At 41.4% G+C, this 21,019-nt stretch overlaps 2 protein-coding genes across 5 annotated transcripts; both read left to right on the forward strand.

The window, feature by feature from the left end:
- Positions 1-397: 397 nt before the first annotated feature.
- LOC306976543 (uncharacterized protein) lies at positions 398-3,717 on the forward strand. The gene is made up of 5 exons (XM_079574499.1): positions 398-550; positions 800-840; positions 915-989; positions 1,085-1,274; positions 3,021-3,717. Exons 1-5 carry the CDS (start codon positions 484-486, stop codon positions 3,590-3,592), a joined length of 945 nt encoding a protein of 314 aa, XP_079430625.1. The 5' UTR covers positions 398-483; the 3' UTR covers positions 3,593-3,717.
- A 693-nt stretch (positions 3,718-4,410) lies between these two features.
- On the forward strand, positions 4,411-8,554 carry faslg (Fas ligand (TNF superfamily, member 6)). 4 transcript variants are annotated; one of them, XM_079575392.1, is made up of 5 exons: positions 4,411-4,527; positions 6,771-7,070; positions 7,489-7,564; positions 7,649-7,717; positions 7,925-8,554. In XM_079575392.1, exons 2-5 carry the CDS (start codon positions 6,780-6,782, stop codon positions 8,335-8,337), a joined length of 849 nt encoding a protein of 282 aa, XP_079431518.1. In that variant the 5' UTR covers positions 4,411-4,527; positions 6,771-6,779; the 3' UTR covers positions 8,338-8,554. The 4 variants fall into 4 exon arrangements, with proteins under 4 accessions (XP_079431518.1, XP_079431520.1, XP_079431519.1 ...); XM_079575394.1 differs by having other exon boundaries at positions 4,411-4,516; positions 6,825-7,070; XM_079575393.1 differs by having other exon boundaries at positions 4,417-4,516.
- Positions 8,555-21,019: the final 12,465 nt, after the last annotated feature.

Raw genomic sequence — 21,019 nt, forward strand, 5'->3', positions numbered from 1 at the left:
GATCTCCATTTGTTTCAATGGAATGGGTGGGACAAAAGATAAAAGCTGATTTTGAACTAGAAACCGCTGTAACTTTTTTCCAGACTGAACATGCACATACGTTTTATTGTATATGAAAGGGGTTTCTTTTCACTTTTGCTTTTGCTATCTATTTGCCTTTGCTGAGAATTTTGTCCACAATCCTCATAGGTTCACCTAAACGAGCTTTACATTTTATCATCTTTTGTACGGTAACAGTTACACTAATAAAATAATAAAACAAACAAAGCAAACAATATTATTTTGGTTTACACATCTTAAACCAAAATCTAAAAGTGAAACTCACGGGTCTTGTGTTTGAGATCCACGCATGCTCGCGCTCACTTTGAAGGTCACGTGACTGTGACGTCCTCCCCGTGTCACATGGTTTTGTTTTGATCCTTTCAGCCTCGTGTCAAGGTGGAAATACTCTCCGTTCATAAATGACGTATTGAATTGTCAGGGATGGCAAGGAACGAAGAGAAACAACAAGGACGATTAAACAGGCTGTGGCTTCAGAAAGAAAAAGAAGGTAAAAGCTCTGTGTACTGAAAGAGTGCAGAGCTTTTGTCCGCTGCTAAATGCTAACAGTTAGCTTCATCGATGCTAAGGTTCATTTTATTAGCTTCTGCTGTGAATAAGTGTTTCGATCAAGTGTAATGTCGAAGAATTGTATACGTGTAGCATGATAAACAGAGTCACGCATCATTTTAGCAAGTACCAAAATTACGAGAAACCTCCTTTTAATGATTTAATATTAAGTCTATTTCAATATTCTTAGAGGGACGACTTAAAGATACACGACAAGCAAGGCCCAAGCTGGTAATAGCATATTCTTTATAAAATAGCAGCATTTGTTAAAGGTAAAAGCTTTAACCTCTGCCTTGGCTTCACAGTGCACACTAAACACTGCAGCCTCTGTGAAAAAGTGGATCCCCAGTATCAAGAATGAAATAGAATATTACTTGCAGGTACAGTCAAACACTTACATACACTTACAGCATATTTCTGCATTTCCATTTTACAATATATTGATGAGTAAGACGTTGTTTTATTCTCATTTCAGCAGTCCCAGTTGACTCACTATCCAGAGAGAAAGATTGCAGAGTTTCAACTTAAAATTGAAGCTTTAGAAAAAGAGTATAAAAGCTTCATTAGGAAACTGCGGGTTCTTGACCCTTCATGTAAGCACCATCCATGGACCCCTCGAGCCTATTGTAAAAGACGCACGGACCAACAGGACTCACACACTTCTGGTCAGTACATTACTCAACAATTTTACTCTTTACAGTTTTACTTTTTTTTAACTTTAAATGATGAGGAGACATACATTGGGTTCTATAACCATCTGTACTACTTTAACTTTTCGACATTTTGCCACACTATGGTCCAGAGACATAAATACATATCATTGAAATTTTATCTGACAGACACACACTAAGTGACCCAAATTTGTGACGTGAAATGAAAAGTATACATGATTTTAATTGTTTTTATGAATAAAATCTGAAAAGTGGGATGTGCAAAAGTATTGCCCCCCTTTCCTTTTTGTGCAACAGATTGCCTTCAGAAGTTGCCTGATGATTTCTGAATGATGACATGCTGACCCAATGACTAAATAGAGTCTACCTGTGCGTAATCCAATGTCAGTTCAAATACAGCTGCTCTGTGATGGTCTCAGAGGTCTGTTAAGAGACTATTGGGGAGCAGACAGCATCATGAAGTTCAAGAACACACCAGACCGGTCCGGGATAAAGTTATTGAGAAGTATAAAGCTGGGTTTGGTTATAAAAAGATTTCCAAAGCTTTGAACATCTCTCAAAGTACAGTTAAAAACACCATACAGGAATGGAAAGAGTATAGCATCACTGCAAACCTACCAAGACCCGGCTGTCCTCCTAAAGTTACTGACCACTGACCAGAATTTTTACCAAGAAGCTTATGGTGACCCTGGATGAACTGCAGCTCAGGCGGGGGAAACTGTACAGAACTATAAATCGTACACAGCACAAATCTGGCCTTTATGGAAGAGTGGCTATAGTAAGCCATTTTTTAAAGAAAACCATAAGAAGTCTCATTTGCTGTTTGCCAGAAGCCACATGGGGATACAGCAAACATGTGGAAGAAGGTGCTTCGGTCAGATGAGATCCAAATGGAACTTTTTGGCCTAAATGTAAAATGCTATGTTTAGCGTAACCACCCTGAAAACTCCATCCCCACTGTCAAACATGGTGGTGGTAGCATCAGGCTCTGGGGGTGCCTTTCTTCAGCGGGGACTGGGAAGATGGTTCAAGATGATGGGAGGATGGATGGGGCCAAATACAGGGTAATCCTGGACGAAAACCTGTTGGGAGTCAACCCAAATCATAAAGCCAGGGCAACAATGGAGTGGTTGAAAACAAAAAAATACCCATGTGTTGAAAAAGGCCAAGTTAAAGTCCAGGCCTAAATCCAATCAAGAATCTGTGGAAAGACCTGAAAACTGCGGTTCACAAGTACTCTCCATCTAATCTAACTGAGCTTCAGCTGTCTTGCAAAGAAGAATGGGTAAAAATTCCAGTGTCAACATGTGTAGAACTGGTAGAGACATACCCCAACAGACTTGCAGCTGTAATTGCAGCAAAAGACGGTTCCTCAAAGTATTAACTCAGGGGGTAGACACTTTTGCACACCCCAATTTCCAGTTTTTTATTTATTAAAAAAAAAAGTTCAATATCATGTATAAATTTAATGTCACTTCACGATTGTGTGTCACTTAGTGTGTGTCTTTCACATAAAATTCTATATATTTATGTTCGTGGACCATAGCGAGGCAAAATGTCAAAGTTAAAGGGGTACGGATACTTTATCAACCCACTGTATAAACTAAGCATGTATAAGTTTAAAATGAAGATACAAATGGATTACATACCGACATCAGGACTGTGACTGTAGGTCCCAATACTTTTAAACCTAATGGTCACTGAATGCATTGATAATGTTTTTTTGTATGTCATTTTCAGTTAAAAAGTCTTATTCCACATTGACTGAGGGGTTTGATAAAGACAGCAGTGGAGGAAGCAGCGCCATTTCGACAAATCCAAAGACACAGACAAGGGAAACGTTTCAATCAGAATCCAGGGCTATAAACGAGGATTGCTGTAGCCTGGACAATGACATACCGAATGGTGACCAGGATCTACCTCTCTCTTTTGACCAATCACGGCTCGCAGTGGCTGTGGCTCCTTTTCGAGGATCATCTGCTGCTTTGGAATTGACTCAAGCAAACGCTCTCGCCAGAGTTTTGCAATCTGGTCTGCCTAATTTGGGAAATTCAGGGATGAGATATTCTAAGCTCACAGCTAACAATCAAAGACAACTGGTTGAATCAACAAAACCAGCAGGTTCAGATGAGTGCAAATATCCTGTTCATTCACAAGAAGAACCACACTGCACCTCAGAAAAGCAGGCCACGGGGACAGCCCTGGCCTCACGATGCCCAACAGAGGCAGGGCATGTTCTGGGGCTGGACTGTTACTCCTCTTCAGATGATGAAGATGAGTCCTGCCGAACCGGGACTGATGTTTCAGATTAGTGTAAACCAAAAAAAAAGTGTTGTTTTTTTTTATATTGAACTACAGGGGCTCTGGATCCAAAAAGCCTTTCCCTGAAAATATCCAATAGTTTTCTGTAAGTAGCCACAAACAATTAATTATTGTGTTCACTGTAAATGTAAGGACTGACCCAGGGCCAAACCAGGACTAAAAAAGGTCTAAAGAAGAACTGTCCTGTCTGGGCTATACCAGAACTAAAACCAGAAGTTAACAAGGACTTTATCCTTTCACTAAATAACCAAAGAGCTGCGTGCATAAAATGTAATTCTGTTTTCATCAGACCACACAATCACAGTAAAAGGAATCTTAGATAACGTAACATTATTTGTCAAGTCTTTCTTTAGTCTTGGATCAATCAGATTAGATTCAGATATACCGTAGTATAAAGGAGCTCTTGCAGGATCTGTTAAACAGTGAAATTGAAAAAAATCAACAATGTTCAATAGCTTAACAATATGACAAGAGACTAGCTTATTGAACACCTTTTGAATGCAAAGCTCCTTTTCCAGATACAAGTTAAGAAATACATTACTTTGTTAAGACTGGGATAGCAAGTTGGATTGAGTGTCTGTATCCCAAAGGTCTCACATAGAAGTCACAGTCTGTCCCCACCTCTAGTATGTGGTGGTACAACTTCAGTGACAATGGCTTTTTTTTAAGGTACTTTGATTGCTCCGTCTCAAATCAATAGATTTTATCAGCTCAGCCAAAGGTTCTGCTCTGTTGTTTACTGTGGTCTATGGTGAAATTACTAGTGTCAATGATTATTCTATTTTTTTTTTTTAATTAAAGCACTTAATCCAGGGACAGTTTGCAGAGGCAGAAGTCTAAACAGAGATGCCACGTACTTCTTTCAGGGAGTGCCCAACCACCCTGAGGAGGACACTCATTTCGCCCACTAAACGGTTGAAAAGAAGTTAGTATTTTATTCTGACAATATATGCAGTGTGTATTATGCATTCTGCACTGTTGAGTTGAAATTGGTGCAAAAGTAGCAGCAGCAGTTGTGTAGCTACAGGACCCGATATGCATAGAACTACGTCAGACTTGTTATAGCTATGGCTTTCCATTTAGGTTGAAATCAGCAGACATATTAATCTGCTGTATCAGGGAATATAGACATAAAGAAACTCACTGTCATCTCTGCCGCTCAGTGACCACATTACAGACAAACCTAGAATACCTGTGTAAGAAGCAGACCCCAATTAAAAGGTAATCTCCCACTCTCTGATTCATTCTAGCCTATAACGCATCCTTCACAGGTAGCTTGAACGGGTTTGCATTGGTTAGCCCCAAACCCTTCTGCACTCTCTGCTCTGCCGCAGGGCGACCCTGAGCACGACACTTCGGGGAAACAAAACAGTTACACAAACCTGTGAGACTAATGCGCACGGGTTTCCCTCGTTCTCTGCAAGTCTATGGAAAAACTGGGTAACTATTTAGTACAACTCAAGTAACACTCAAGCAGTGAGTATTAGGTCCTTGTTCAGTAATTGTTAAGCAGTGTGTTATATACAGATGAGTTCTGATATGAACAAAGGCAAAATGATTGATGGACAAGTATGTATAATATAATAATAATGCATTAAAATTCACAAAAATAAAATTTTCAGATATTTAGCAATTTAAGTATGGCCCAGTATTTTTAACAGTTCAGTAAACCACTGAACACACTTTGTAGATTTGCTTTTTACCTGCACTTGCTGTAAATGCAAGAGTGCTGCTGATTACAGAACACCACAGAATAGCTTGAAGCTCCCACCAATGTGGTTAAACCGATGCCCTTTAACAAAAACCACCAACAACTTGCAGAATTGTTAACTAATATGTGATCTGCTCAACCCAAAGATTAGAAATGACACCCTGTGGAAACTTTCCAGCCACTGTCTTGGAGCAACTACATTTAAAGTTGCAATGAAAATTGAGACAATTTAAGAATGAATGATGAAATGTTGAGGGGAGGGAGGGCGGTGGTAGGTTTCCAGTAAGCTCGCTGCTACTGCTGCTGAGGTACGGCTGGGGTTGGTTCTGACCACGTGCCAAGTATCACTCCTGCCGCTCCGTCTTTGAGCTTTAGCAGAAACAGTTAGTAAGCAAATACTGAAACATAAACTCTTTTCATGTGGGATCAATATCTTCCCACCAAAAGTACTCTTGTCTGCCTCTGAAACTGCTGCATCATTATTTACTAACTCTTAAATTATTTTGAGCTGCTGTGATACACACTGAAGGATATGTGCTCATGTTTTAAATCAATTGGGTCAATATTAAAATATTAATTGACCCATTTCTAGTTCTAGATTTTAACTGGAAGTTTTTACTGTGGATGAATCACCAAAAGCTCTAAAAATGACTCTAAGTTAGAAAACCATATTTCGTCGAAGTTATAGGCATGAATGCATGTTGTGGTCACCCTTTCCGTTTTTAGACGATCTCTTTGAATCGCTGGTTGTGGTTGGTGGGGGTCAGCGGAAATCACTTCACTTCCTCGTGCTTCAACCCTTCATTTTCTTCACATGCAGGAGCTTTATGAAAAATGGCACATGCAAAAAAATGTAAGCAGTTCTTCAAAACCTCAAACTGCAATTAAGCATTAATATGTAATGAATGATATTGGACAGAAAATAATTGTTCATAGATGAATTAACTTTTTTTTTTGCCCTGTTGCATTGATTTACAAGAACTTACTACTCAAGACTTTTCTTTGTGCAAGTCCAAGCCAGGATAAAGTGAAACATTGTCATAAAACTTGCAGGCAACAAGCTGGAAAATATTATTTAAGAATCGAAACAGTATATAACAATATTTCTCTGTCAAAGTTAAATTATTGGTCTCCTAATCTTTAACTATGAGGTGCTAATAATGCTCAAGGTTGTATCGAGTGCAGAGTTTCTTGCAAATATGGATAAGATGCAAATCATAATCATGATTATAAGCATATGTAAATGCAGGGCTAAATAGGTGGTAAATAGCATTTTTATACATTTTTGTTAATGGATAGCCAAAAGCATGAGTCTAAAGTTGAAATCTCAGGTCACATGAGAGGAAAATGTGGGTGGTGACTAAGGTGATGACTCTTTAAGACAGACAGATGCAGAGACACCTCTTGCACCCTGATGCTTTGCACACACCACACCTCTGTGCTCCTCTGTCCACCAGACGTCCACCATGAGCCATCAGCAGACCTACGACCATGCGTACCCATTGCCACAGGTATTTGTTGTGGATGGAGGGGGAGGTCAGACCCATCGCGGTGCACTTCCAAGTATGATACCCACCTGGTCCTTCCCACCAGCCCAGGAAGGGGTGAGGAATCCTGGGAAGCGTCGCGGCTGCATGGGGGTCAGTTCCAGACTGGCTATGCTTGTCCTGCTGTTGTTTGCATTGGTGTTTGCAAGCCTCGGGATGGGAGCTGTGTGGACTGTAAACTTGCAGAAAGAGCTGAAGGAAGTGAAAAAGGTAATGAGAGAGACGTTTTTTTCTTTTTTCCCCAAAAAAACAGTAAGAGCTATTTCTTATTTACCTGTACAACATTGGCTTGTTAGATTATCATATGAAGTATAGAATGCAATGTGCTGGTGATATGTGCAAGACTTTGAAGCCGAATGCATAATTGGGAGGTGTGAGAAAGGTGGGAGGTCAAGCAAAGTTTTACCCACTGATGGAAACCTATTCACACATTTAAATAATACCTTATTGGTTTGACATTCACGAATGTAATAGGTGACAGAAATGTTCCACCTGCGGCCACCAGTCCAGTAGCACAGGAAATAGTCTTTTTTTCAAATGTTTGTTCTCTGCTGTGAATCTAACCTATGTTGCACATGCATGTGTCTCTGATGTGGTATTGACTCACTGTGATCTTGCATCGCTTCAGATGGTCAAAGCTGTGAACAAAAGCACGGAGGGGCTGGCTAGGATGGAACAATTTATTGCACCACAGAAGCAAATTGGTAAGATTTATACGTTTATATATTTTTTGCAATATAAACGTATATGAAGTTCTTAAGTCTCTTTCATACAATTGTTGGTTTCAGGCCTGTTTGAACCTGCGCTGAAAGAAGAAAAAGTGGTTAAAGAGGAGAGGCCGGCTGCTCATGTTGTTGGTAAGTCATATCTGCTCTGGGGATGTGGAGGTTGCACACTTGCATCATTTTTATTCTAAACAGAACCCACAATGTTCCAAGACAGAGTGTGAAAACATGAAAATAATAATTACAATGTGGAACTAATACTTATTTGGCCACTGTTGCCATGCTGTTGCTATGCTGTGACATCCTGGCTATCGGTGACACTGTTTCCTCATGTTTCAGTGCGTAACCTTGATGATCCCAAACAAAAGACGCTGAAGTGGGAGCCGCGTTTGGGCCGGGCCTTCACCACCGGAGGTGTGGTCTACAGGCTGGAGGACGGGGCTCTGCAGGTCAATCAAACTGGACAGTATTACATTTACTGTCGAGTGGAGCTTATCTTCAGGACCTGCGACTCCACCTCCCGCTTCGACCACTCAGTGTTTGTGAGGAGAGCGGGCCGCACCTCACATTTGATGGATGCGCACAGACGGGGTTTCTGCCCCACGGACAAGGGGACCGCCTGGACCACTGACAGTTACCTGGGCTCCGTTTTACACCTGCAGAAAGATGACCAAGTGTTAGTGAACGTCTCCCACCCGCATTACCTTACACACGCTCATTACGCCAACTTCTTTGGACTCTACAAGATCTAATGGGCGTGGTTTGAATGTCTGCAATGAAAGATCTGACTCCAAAAGTTTTGCTCAAAGTTCCTTCAGCAACTTTCAGACAGATAGAGATCTCTATTAAAGATTCTGGAGAGAGTTATAATATATTTCTTTATTGCTGGGTTGCAGGTTCTAGAATGTGATGATGTCACAGGACCCAGTAGGGGGCAGGAGCCAGTTTTTCCTATTAACTGAATTACACTTTCACGTCGTATCTAAAAAGGAAATTTTAGAAAAATGATCATTAACATCAGTCACTGGGTCCATCATCTCTCTGTACAAGACCAAAGATGTCCTCAAAAGCAAAATAATTTTACGTCTATATAATATTATAGGCCTTTAGAACTCTGTGATGTCACCTGAAACCCAGCAATACAATTGGATTTGTTGGCTAACACTAACATTTTATTTATTGATGTGAAAATGTGCAAATGTCCATGTACTATAAAGTTATTTAATACTGTCCAACTCTCCTTGATTTTTGTTTTACTGAAGAATTTTACAGTTGTCCTAGTAACACGGCTTGACATAAACTCCAGCCATTGTAGCTACAGTCTTTTTTCAAATGTTACAACTGAATTACCCAGGATATGTTCACTATTTCTGATATAATGAAAGCCCATTGAAGTTTATATGTACTTTGAACAATAAAATACAGCAAAATATGATATAAGTGGGCTATGATAGATGTAGCATGTTTTATTTTCTTATTGTATACAAAATTAGGCCGAGGTATAAGCCCTACCATGAGGTTGTCCCTGGAATTAATGAAATATCCTATGACTCGACAAATCAGATAAGGCCACTAAAATGTAGCCTTTATTATTTGCATGTTCCACTGCTGCACAGCTTAGTCAGCACATTTCAGTAAATTAGGGGTTTCATTTCGGGTGTGCAGACCACAGTGCGCTATTGCTCCTGTGCTGTTCTCGTCACCACAGTCAGAGCTGCAGCTGGGCACAGAGGGACCTGGCTCTGACGTCTGCTTCCTTCCTGTGTGAACGCTCATGCTGAGGGTCCTGAAAAGCCTCTCTTTCAACTTCTCAATTTGTGCATTCGCAACAAAGGGAAATGTGCAAGTGAACAAGATCACTGACAGACAAATCATGCCCCGCTAATATTTTAAGGGCAATCCAAGTTCTCATGATTCAAGCGTTGATCATAAGGCCGACCACGAATATCAAAACAATTCAGCACAGTCAGGTTAAAGGGTTGAGACCTACAAAAACTACTCCCACAACCCACTTTTGTGTCCTGAGCCAGCAGTTTATTCTCACTGATGTAGGTTATGCAAAGTGTCTTGTTCTAACCATTCATTTCTGTCTTTTCAACAAATGCAAATTGCATAATTATGAATGAATGAATAAATATTTATTCGGACCATAATCAAAACTTAAAAACACAAATGCATATGAACTCAAAATACAACCTGCCATGATTGAGGCAGTTGTGAGCTCAATATCAAATGTGCAGCTCAAGTCCCACCCCTTTTAAGTACTGTCAGTATCTTGCTCTTGAGCACTGTGATCTGAATCCAAGTGGTCAGGGATACAGTGTGAATACTACCTACCAATCAACATCTGGTTTACAACACAAAAGCTGAACATCAAAAGTCATATAGGGGCGACAGTGGCGCAGACGGTAGAGCGGGTCGTATCGTGATCGGAAGGTCGGGGGTTCGAATCCCACCTCCTGGAAGTATACACTGTCGTTGTGTCCTTGGGCAAGACACTTCACCCACATTGCCCCCAGTGTCTGCGTACATTGGGTACACATGTGCAATCATGAAACGTGTTTGGCCTATTGGAGCCGGAACCTCTCCTTCTGAAGTATCCTGCAGTGGATCCTTGCTGTAAAGCGCTTTGAGTGCCTAATGTAGGTGGAAAAGCGCTATATAAGTTGAGACCATTTACCATTTACCATATATTTCTTCAGATACATACCTAGAGAATATCCATTCTTTGTATCGATACTTGAACTGTCTGATATTTGGACATCGTATGAGGTCTACATGTAATTTATGCCATATTTTAGGACCACAAATGGACACACAGAAACTTTTTCTGGATGTCCTGCCATGGGAAAATTTAAACTGTATGTTCCCACTCTTTCAGAAATCAACTGTTGAATTTTTAGATGTAGTTGCTTATTTTTAGCTTCATACATTCATTTAGCAGTTTTAAAAGTGATCATGAAGCTTTAATAAACAGTGGATTGGTGTGATCTCTGTAACCAGCGTTGTAAATTGTTCTTGGCGGCACGGTAGCTCAGCGGTTAGTGCTCCCGCTTCACAGTTAGAAGGTCCGGGTACGATTCCCACCTGGGCATTTCTGTGTGGAGTTTGCATGTTCCCCCCGTGTCTGCGTAGGTTTCCTCCGGGCACTCCGGTTTCCCCTACCACTAAAAACATGCACAATAGGCCCGGATGAATGATGTGTGTGAGTGAATATATAGTGGTGTCAGAGGGTCCGCAGACGTGTGTAGTTGCGAAAGCGCTTCTGACAGTCTCCCCCAGGGGAAACTGAAGCTACAAACGTAGTTACCACACCATCGAGTGTGGAGTGACTGTACAATTGTCTCATGTAAAGCGCTTTGTGACCAAGTCTGTGAAAGGTGCTATATAAATAAAGATCTTCTATATAAATAAAGATCTTCTTCTTATTTCTCTTTTTTGAAGGATGATTATTGGCTGTTAAATAGTTTTATAATTATTACTTAATTTGCAAATGAACAAAATTACTGACAGCCAAATCAGGCCCTGCTAATATGTTAAGGGTTTTGTGAAATCATGCAGTGATGCTCTCAGCTGTTGTAGTTGCATGTCCCACATCATAATGCCACGACCACAAGCCAAATAAAGAGAGTGTACAAAGTTCATGATTCAAGCGTTGATCATAGGACTGAGCACAAAATATTTCAACACAGTCAGGTTAAAGGGTTGAGACCCACTTTTGTGTCCTGAGCCAGCAGTTTAGACTCACTGATGTAGGTTATGTGAAGTGTCTTGTTCTAACCATTCATTTCCTTCTTTTCAACAAATGCAAATTGCAACATTAAACTATAACTGGTATCATGTAGTTTAACCTTATAGGGAGCCGGGCCATGCCTCAGTTTCCTCAGTGGTCTGCATCCTCGGATTTTATATCCATCATCATCCCTGTGCCTTAGTTTATGGCCATCTAAGTCATGGTGTTGTCATTGCTGGTGAAATTACAATCCTCCTCATCATTTTTCTTTCAGTGTTGTGTGAAATCTGAAATTGAATCAGGTTACAGAGAATTTACCATTCACTATAAGTCATTGTGCCAGGTTAGACAGGTATTGTACCTAATCTTAACTTGTGAGAGACCGACCAAAAGCATTTCTTGACTGAAACTGGGGGAGGAGGTGATGGTGTCTTGCATTTAGCTGACGACAGAGAGAGATGTTTCACTGCAAAAGAGTGGAGGCTGCACAGAGGAGATGATGGCAGAGGACTTTTAAGCAGCAGTGATTAGTTGAGGCTGATTTGTAATCCCACTGTTGAGTCAAAACAAAACCAATTTGGTATTTGCATGACCTGAAATGTATGTAACTTAAAATACATAGCATAGATAGAACAAAAAGTAGAAGGCCGATTGGATCTTCTACATTTTGTTGATATGCTAGAACTGAATGCTCTTAAAATGACATGTGAGGACGGGACAGGGGCTGATGGAAAATCCTTAAATGTTAAGCCTGATCATTGTTTATGATCGAATGACTCGATAAACTTGCCATATCCATGCTTTGTCTTAAACATCAACTGACAATAATCAAGCAACTATGATTGATCCGTGCCGCAATTTGTGACACTTTTTTAAAGGAAAAAAAAAAATCACCTGAGCCCAATGACATCACGGCAAATGTAAAAACAAGCAGCGGCCTCCCTCTCTCTTGGTGCAGCTGCGTTTTTAGCCTTTTTCTGGAAACTGCATTTGAAGTTTCTCCACATTGTTTTACTGAATACATTTGTAGAGCTTGGCTGTGTTTTTGTGATCCATCCATCCATTTTCTTCCGCTTTATCCGGGGCCGGGTCACGGGGGCAGCAGTCTCAGCAGAGATGCCCAAACAAGGAGGTATCCGGGCAAGACTCACAGCTAAGCCAAACAAGTTTCTATTCCCACTTTTGTACCTTTTTGTGCCATTGTGCAAAATACCCTGATACTTGAAAGAATAAGCTGCTCTTGTTCATTATATAGTGGTGCCAAAAGTAAGCCCTTCAAGGAAATTTAATTGGCTCGCAAAGGAATGCTGAGGTTTTAATTATTATTAAAACATTGAAAACATATTTTTAGCAGGGCGCCTTTGCTTTCCACCACAGTGGTCTCTAGGACACTCCAGGATCAAGGTTATCACCAGAAAACTTCCCAAACAATTGATCTTGAAGCGTCCTTGAGACCACTGTGATGGAAAGTAAAGGTGCCATGCTGACCAGTCATACAGCCACTGGGCCACAAAAAGGTTCACTATGCACAAATATGCACATGGTTTTTCACATAAAACGTTTCATAATGCACCTCTAAGCATTGATAACTGGAAATGGAAGAAGCAGGGTTGCAGTAAAAAATAATTATAGATCTGTTTTGTATGGCACTGGATGAAAAAAAAAATTAAGCTGTGTTTGGCTTTTGGCTCCCTTGGAAAAAAAGTTTCAAAACCTTTTGTAACCTGTGAATCCTTAACACAACAGCTACAAGGAGGACCATATCTGCTCAAACAATAACCACTGCTTCTATCCGTCGGAAAGGCTAAGTCAATAGGAATGTATGGGCTACAAAGTAAACATTAAACGTCCAACATAGCAATGAAAACTTTCACTTTATCAGCGAACCACACGATGGCGCCAACGCGCTGTAAGAAAGACATTTGGCAGCTTAGTTCTGAAGAAATAGCCTAACGTAAGGTACGTTCTTCTTTCTGCTTTTTTTTCTGTCTGAATATGACTGCATTAGTATTAGGCAAAGTTACCATTGTTTCCTTCTGTTACGATCTTCATGTCAGGTGGATCTTACAGAAATTAAGCCTGAGCATGAACTTATTGTTTGCCTCCGTCTCTCAGAAAAAAAAAAGAAGTAAAAAGTAACGTTACTGTTGCTGCGAGTGGCTTTGGAGACAGACAATTCATCATAACCTGCACTGGAGCGCAACTGAATCAGACCCTATATTCACATCGTGCCTGTCGGGCAATGAGGGGGTGTGTCCACCAGCAGGGTTAACACATAACGGCAGGGCCTGTCCTAGGCATAGGCAACACAGGCGGCCATCTAGGGCGCCATCTGTTGGAGGGGGTGCCGAATTGCGATTTAACCTTTGAACCCCATGCTCCCGCCATCTGCAACATCGCCGATTTCCGGAGATGATATTGGTGCGGAGGTGACAGAGACTTGCGGTTTTATTGGAAACTAGCTTTCGTTTATGCCTCCGCGGAGCCGTAACATCGCTGTGAAAATTCGTAGATTCAGGATACTTCAGAAGTAGAGGTTCCGGCTCCAATAGGCCAAACACGTTTCATGATTGCACATAATGAACAGATAGTCATAATATAATATAACAATAATAATCAAAATGAAATAAAAATAAAACTATCCTTTTGCATATCCAAAGTGTGTCCATAAAGATTGGGGGGAAATGAGTTGGGTCACTTAACCACACCGGTTCCCAACATCGTAAGGTCTGGACAGTGTCTTTGTTTAGTGTCAGAGTAAGTCCTCTGTCACTCTGTCACACTGTTGTCCCGAATCAGACGAAAAGCTGTGCCCAAACGTCTGCGAAGGGAAAGAACAAAATAGTCTAATAAGTTACACACCTGGCTGCTCTGTAGCCTAACCCAGGCCTAACAACATCCACAGGAACGCGAGCCTCTCTACCAGGAGTGAGAAAAAAAGGTGTAAATGGTGTTCTGGAGTGCACACTCGTGTTGTAAGCGAAAGCCACCTGCGACAGAGAAGAATTCGCCCTCGCACACCAGCAGCTCAATGACAGGTCTGTTTACCCCCTCTAACAGACCATCATGAACCAAGGAAGTCATCGGAGCGCGATGGTGGGGACCGGAGGATTGCGTCTCTGACAGGTCACACCAATCCCGAATATTGCGATACAAACACGGCCATAGTGCACGTGCAAGAGCCATAGTCCGCTCAACCGCCAAGTGGGCAGACAAGGGCCCACCATGCAGATGACGCAAGATCTCGGGGATCAGGACAGACGCACCACAACCTGCTGTGTCTCTTCAACATCCGTTAGTGCGATGATCCTACACACAATCCCATCAACCAGAGTCATACGGGGAAACTCATGCCACAAAACCTTCAAACCCAGACTGGCACCTTTAATTCTCCCTTTGGGAGGCCTCTGGCCCTGACAGAGCCACTCCATAACTCATCTGATGTCTGGATCCTCTTGCAGAAGCTGCCTTATATCAGAACCATCATGAAAGAGAGACTGGACCATAATCACATCATCACTCACCGCGGGCATAGGAGAAGCAGGCACATCAGGGGTAGGTGCTTCTGGTGGAGCCTCCAATGGAGTCTCAACACTGCACACAGCACCAGAGATATTATCCACAGTAACCACGGCCTGCGTCCCTGAACTCACCAAAGTCACAGGGGCTTCAGGACAGTGAGCTAAAGAATCAGGGGTTAGTGCACTGCACTCCACACTTATTCAAAATCACTCAGTCACCCAGGTCCAACTCCAGGGCGGAACGGCGACAGGAAATCACATTTTCAGATATTTAAAATGTTATGGTACTTGCTTTTTGCAGGTAATAACTGACATGAAGCAGAGAAACAGGAGCGACATTACTGAAAAACACTCAAGTAGAATCCAAACGATGCCTAACACATTTTTAAAAAGTGATATCAGGGTAAATTTAAATCTGACATTTTGATGGACAAATATATATTTTTAAATTATGATAGGCTAAAATGAACACAAGTCAAACATTAACATTGACTTCAGTGCAGAGGGTGTTTTAAACATGTTCCTGACCTACACTTTCCTCAACTATGCACAATGCTTTGTTTCATTGTACCTTTTGGCAGGGCCGTAACTAAAAGGGGGCTTACTGGGCATTTGCTGAGAGGCCCCAATTTCAAGGAGGCCCCAGAAAATCAATTCTCTGGGTACTCAAACCAGAGTACCCAGAGGAAACCTACGCAGACACGGGGAGAACATGCAAACTCCAAGTTCCAGACAGACAGGTCTCACTTGACATCCTTCCGCATAAAAACAGACTCCAGATGAAACTACCAGCTTATAAGACCAGGGTCCTTCCCACCACCACACTTTTGTGGCCAGTGTGTTTGTCCCTTTTTTGTTTCCTGTAGCACCTCTTGTGACCTCACTGTGCTGCACGTGTGGGAGGCTCTTTGTATAGCATGCCCCTGTTCAGTTTTAATCTGAAGCATTTTACATTTTAATCCTTTTTTCTTTTTATTATAAATTAACGTTGCAAACAGACAACATTATGGCCCATATAACCATAAAGATAAACAAATAGACAAAATATGAGGATCAAAAACAGCAAATAGTTGTAGACGATACAATCTGATATCTTTCTCTTTTTTTTATGTGGCCTGGATGCACATCTCTCTGACTTCTCATGATTGTGTGTGTGTGTGAGAGGTGGCCTGGATGCACCTCTCTGACTGCTCATGAATGTGTGTGTGTTTCAGATGCAGAAACATGGGGGCAGCCCGTACCGGACAAATTATGACAGAAATGTCTCCAAAAACCGAAGCGTCTGAGATAAATCCTATCAGTGCAGAGGTGAGACGATTGTGGCCTGTGAAACTGTCAGCGGGGGACTTCCCTGGACAAAATAACCAGAAGCTTGTTTATTTTTCTGTTTTGGTGATATTTCTCTTGGTTTCAGTTAGCACTATCTTGTGTCACTGTTGTGCGTAACGGTTTTAGAATGGTGTGAAAAAGCTGTGGAAAGAAATGTTTTCCTTCCACGACAATTTCAAGAAAAGTGAGGGATCAAGGGCCAAATAATTATGCTAGTGGTGAGTAGAGTTTAGTTTCATTTTACAATATTTTGAGCCTGTAGGAATTGATTGAAATGTGTCAGTATGGGAAAAACAAACAAACAAAAAACATAAGGTTTTACCTGAACCAACACACACAAAAAACTACAATGCTAAAAACTATACAGAACTAATTTGTTTCTATATGCACCCATTTCTTATGCCTGACGGGACATGAAACACTAAAGTTGCTTTTCCACATATAGGTGCGTGTCGGCCGAATGGCTCTTTCACCCGCTTTGTCGATCTTTTCCATAAAAAAGACCAGTGCCAAACCGGTCTGACCAGGCCCAGCTCAAAATCCAAAATATATACAACTGGTTTTGGTTTAAATGTTTTAGAGTAGCTAAAATATTTTCTCAAGTTAGAGCAACTTTACTTAAAGTGCCTGGATAAAGTACATGAAACACAAAATAGAAATATTTCGCATGAAGCTTTTGCCACTTAAGGATTTACTCACAGTGGAACGATTATTATTTTTTTTAACTCAAGTAAGAGTGTTGATACTTCATTATAATATTATTCTCAAGTAGAAGTAAAAAGTGCCATATGGTAAAACTACCCTAATAATGCATCAAACTTATATAGCGCTTTTTTGGACACTCAAAGACGCTTGACAGTTTTAAGAAAAAGCCAGTTTGAAGAGGTGGGTTTTGAGTGCTGATTTAAAGTTTGGGAGTGAGTCTGTGTTTCTGATGGGCTGTGGGAGTGAGTTCCAGAGGGTGGGGGCGGCGATGGCAAAGGCTCGGTCCCATAAGGTCCGGCGGTTAGTGCGGGTGATGGGGTTGGAGTCGGCTGAACGGAGGCGGACGGGTGGGTTGGTGTTGTTGCAGGAGCTCGGTGAGGTAGGGCGGGGCCAGGTTATGGAGGGACTTGTAGGTGAGGAGGAGCTTGTATTGATTGCGATATTGAACAGGGAGCCAGTGGGGCTGTTGGAGGACGGGGGTGATGTGTTCCCTGGACCAGGTGTGGGTGAGGAGGCGGGCAGCAGAGTTCTGGATGTATTGCAGTTTTTGGAGATGAGTGGGGGGAAGTCCGCAGAGGAGGCTATTGCAGTAGTCGAGTGTGGAAGTGAGGAATGCGTGGGTGAGGATTTCAGCTGTAAAAAAAAAAGTTACTCAAGTACATGCCTCTGTTATAAAGTACTTAAACCATACCATACTTAAACAAAGTACAGTTAAAGTTTGGTACAAAAAATAGTATCGGTGAGTGAGAAGGGGTGAACGTGCTCAGGGCCAACTGTAGCATGTGTGCTGTCATCCTGCAGCACAGGAGAATGAGGTTTCTCTCAAAAAAATTAAAAGCAAATAAATTGCTTTAACTAAAATGGTTCATGAAATTACAATAAAACAAAGGAACGCTTTCCACTTCAGCACCGTTTAAAAAAAAATCTCTGAACACTGTTGTTATGCCACTGTGTGTAGGCCAGTCGACTACATGATTCTTAACCATAGGGCTGGGGTTCATGGTTGCTTTTACTACATTACAGTGTGGAAGGGACACAGAGCGCTATGTGCTGATCAGAATCAGAATCAGAATAGTATTTATCTCCATTGTTTGAGAACAGGTTCACAAACTAGGAATTTTTCTCGGTACAATCGTGCAACATAGAACATATAACACAGGAAAACGTTAAAACTATAAGGCTATAAGGGCTTTCATAAAGAAGATTAAAATAAATAAGTGAAGTCTGAAAACAGCAGCGGGATTGTGTTCACAGATGTGCAGGTGTATTAAGTTATAGCAGTGTGAACATACCACATAGTGCAATAGAGCTGTGCAAATGGCTGGAACAGGTTATCCCGTTCATGAGTCCGATACAGTTATTGGGTCTTGTTATCATTCATGAGTCTGATGGTGGAGTCTTGTGGCGGGAGGTATGAGTCTGTATGGACCGTAGCCTCCTGCCTGAGGGGAGAAGGGGCCCAAGATAAAGTTGGGGCCCAAGGTCATAAAGGTCAAGAAGATTAAACAACAGCAGGGCCATCATTTCTAGAACAAGGAAATACGCAAGTTTCCTCTGCAGAAGGTTTTGGATGCTCCCCATATTAAACACTCGGGGGGGCTTGGAGTAGAGTCGTTGTTCCTCCACAGATCCGTAGAGAATGGCTTCCTGGTGGCGCAGGTTCTTGGGAAGATTTTGTACAAGTTTGATGGATAAATCCCTTTACTAGGATTTGTATTCGATAAATGGTAAATGGTCTCAACTTATATAGCGCTTTTCCACCTACATTAGGCACTCAAAGCGCTTTACAGCAAGGATCCACTCACCCATTCATGCTCTCATTCATACACCAATGTACGCAGACACTGGGGGCAATGTGGGTGAAGTGTCTTGCCCAAGGACACAATGACAGTGTGCACTTTCAGGAGGTGGGATTCGAACCCCCGACCTTCCGATCATGAGACGACCCGCTCTACCATCTGATGCTTTCTTCTTTTTCCTCCCCAACCTCCCCAAAACCCATGCACATTACTGTACCCCGCCGCTACCCATTTTGGATTTCACTCACAAACGTGTCATGAGTTGTTTATTTAGGTCTCTGTGTCGCCGTCCCTATAACTCTCTCCTGTCTGAGGCATTTGAAGATTCATAATGAGTCAGTCACTGCGCTCCCTCCCCACAGCAGTGCTCTTTTAGGAACGGCGCGATAAAACAGTGGGCGTAGTGTCCAAGAAATGTGCCCATCTCCCTGTGTGATCAAAATGGAAAGTGAGCATTACGAGAAATGTGGGCCGAAGTTGATAAGTTAGATTATTTAATTCACACCGAACTTTGGAAAATCCCCTATTTTATAAAGTAAATACAAAACGAGGTCTAGTGCCTCGTGCAGTATAACAATATCCTGTTGAATTTTATGTATCTTTGGTCTGTTTTAAAATAGACCAGTCATGTGTCTAGACTTTAGCCCTTTTAAAGAGGACTTTTATGGGCTGTAGTGGTTTTTATGCATCTTTAACAGTGGTATTGTTCTTAAATGTGTCTGTTTCCTTTTGTACCCTTGATGTAATGATAGCATAACTTTGCATCCAGTGTGTGATCCCACCCCTCTTTTATCTATTTGCTTTGCTCTTTACTGTCAAAATGCAGATTTTTTTAATGTGGTTTATGGTTAACATATTGGAATTACTGGGCTACATGAAACAAACCTGGCACAAAGTTCAATGTAGATCAGCGAAGGTAATATTATTATCATTCAACATAGTATTAAAAAGTGGTTGAATTATTCAATCACAAGGTCACAATTGTTGTCATTTTAAAGGAATTTAAGCTTCAATCATAATATTTTGTTTGTTAATAAGGGTAAGCATATCATAGGCATATAGCAGTCATTGGTTATTTCTCTCAAAAGTGAATCATCCATGTTCTTAATTCTGTATTCTGTTCACTTACTTACTTACTTACTTATTTACTTTTTTTTTTTTAATCAAAATTTGTAAAATTGAAGACAAATTTACATTTGCCCAGCTGTTCCCGCCCTTTCTCTAAAGTGCGTCATACAGCTATTATATGGCAAATACATTCATAGCTTTCCCTGGATTCTCACATAAGCAACATTGAGCATCACAGTCACATTATTTTTGTGCAAATAATCTCCAGATCATTTTACACATGTGGCAATATTTTAACAAGACGTATATAATAAAATGGAAAAAGTGTAAAATAAAAGTTTAAGCTGATGTCTGCAGGAGAGAAAGTAGTGATCGGTGATACTGTAAACTGTGATAAGGCTCTGTCCCCGAAGGCCAATGGGGCTGCCCCTGATCTTATCGCTCAGTGGTGATAAGTATGAAATGAATGGCTATTAACTGCACCTCATACCAAGTGTGTGTGTGGCAAGTTAATATTTAAAGGAATAGGCCAACGTTTTTACATATTGAGATATGTTCTTACCTTAGCTTAGACGAGTTCATATGTAGCTGTATGGTCTGTACGCGTGCCCTCAGTCATGTAAACAGAGCACAGACGGCGTTAGCATTTCGCCTCTCCCTTCTCTTATATGGCCCCAAACGGGAGTGAAGCTCTTCCACGTTTTCCCTATTTAAATACGGTTATGTGAGCCTAATATTACTACGTCTATACTACTATATTGCAAGGCGTAGTAATAATACTATGCCTGGTATAGGTAGTATTGCAATATAGTTCCCCTTTTTGGATCGTGTAAAGGCTCATGTAACCATATTAGAATAGGGAAAAGGCGGTCTGTGCTCTGTTTACGTGACTGAGGGCACGCGTAAAGACCAGACAGGTACAAATCAACTCGTCTAAGTTAAGGTGGCCATACCACCTTTGCGATGCCCAATCCCGTCAGACCTTGGAAGCTAAGCAGGGAAGGGCCTGGTCGGTACTTGGATGGGAGACCGTTTGGGAACAGAGGCAGTGGGTGAAGGCACGCACATCCACAGTTCTAAATAAGTGTGCAGGATCAAAAAATGGAAAGTGTCACAAAAACAAATAAATAAAAGATCCGCACAACTTAGTCGCTCCAAAGCTTATTTAATGCTCACCAGATAGTGGCGTTTCGGGCCTTAGCCCTTCTTCAGACAAAGTCTTAGCCCTTCTTCAGACAAAGTCTGAAGAAGGGCTAAGGCCCGAAACGTCACTATCTGG

This window comes from Gobius niger (assembly GCF_951799975.1).
Source record: "Gobius niger genome assembly, chromosome: 17".
Classification (NCBI taxonomy): domain Eukaryota; kingdom Metazoa; phylum Chordata; class Actinopteri; order Gobiiformes; family Gobiidae; genus Gobius; species Gobius niger.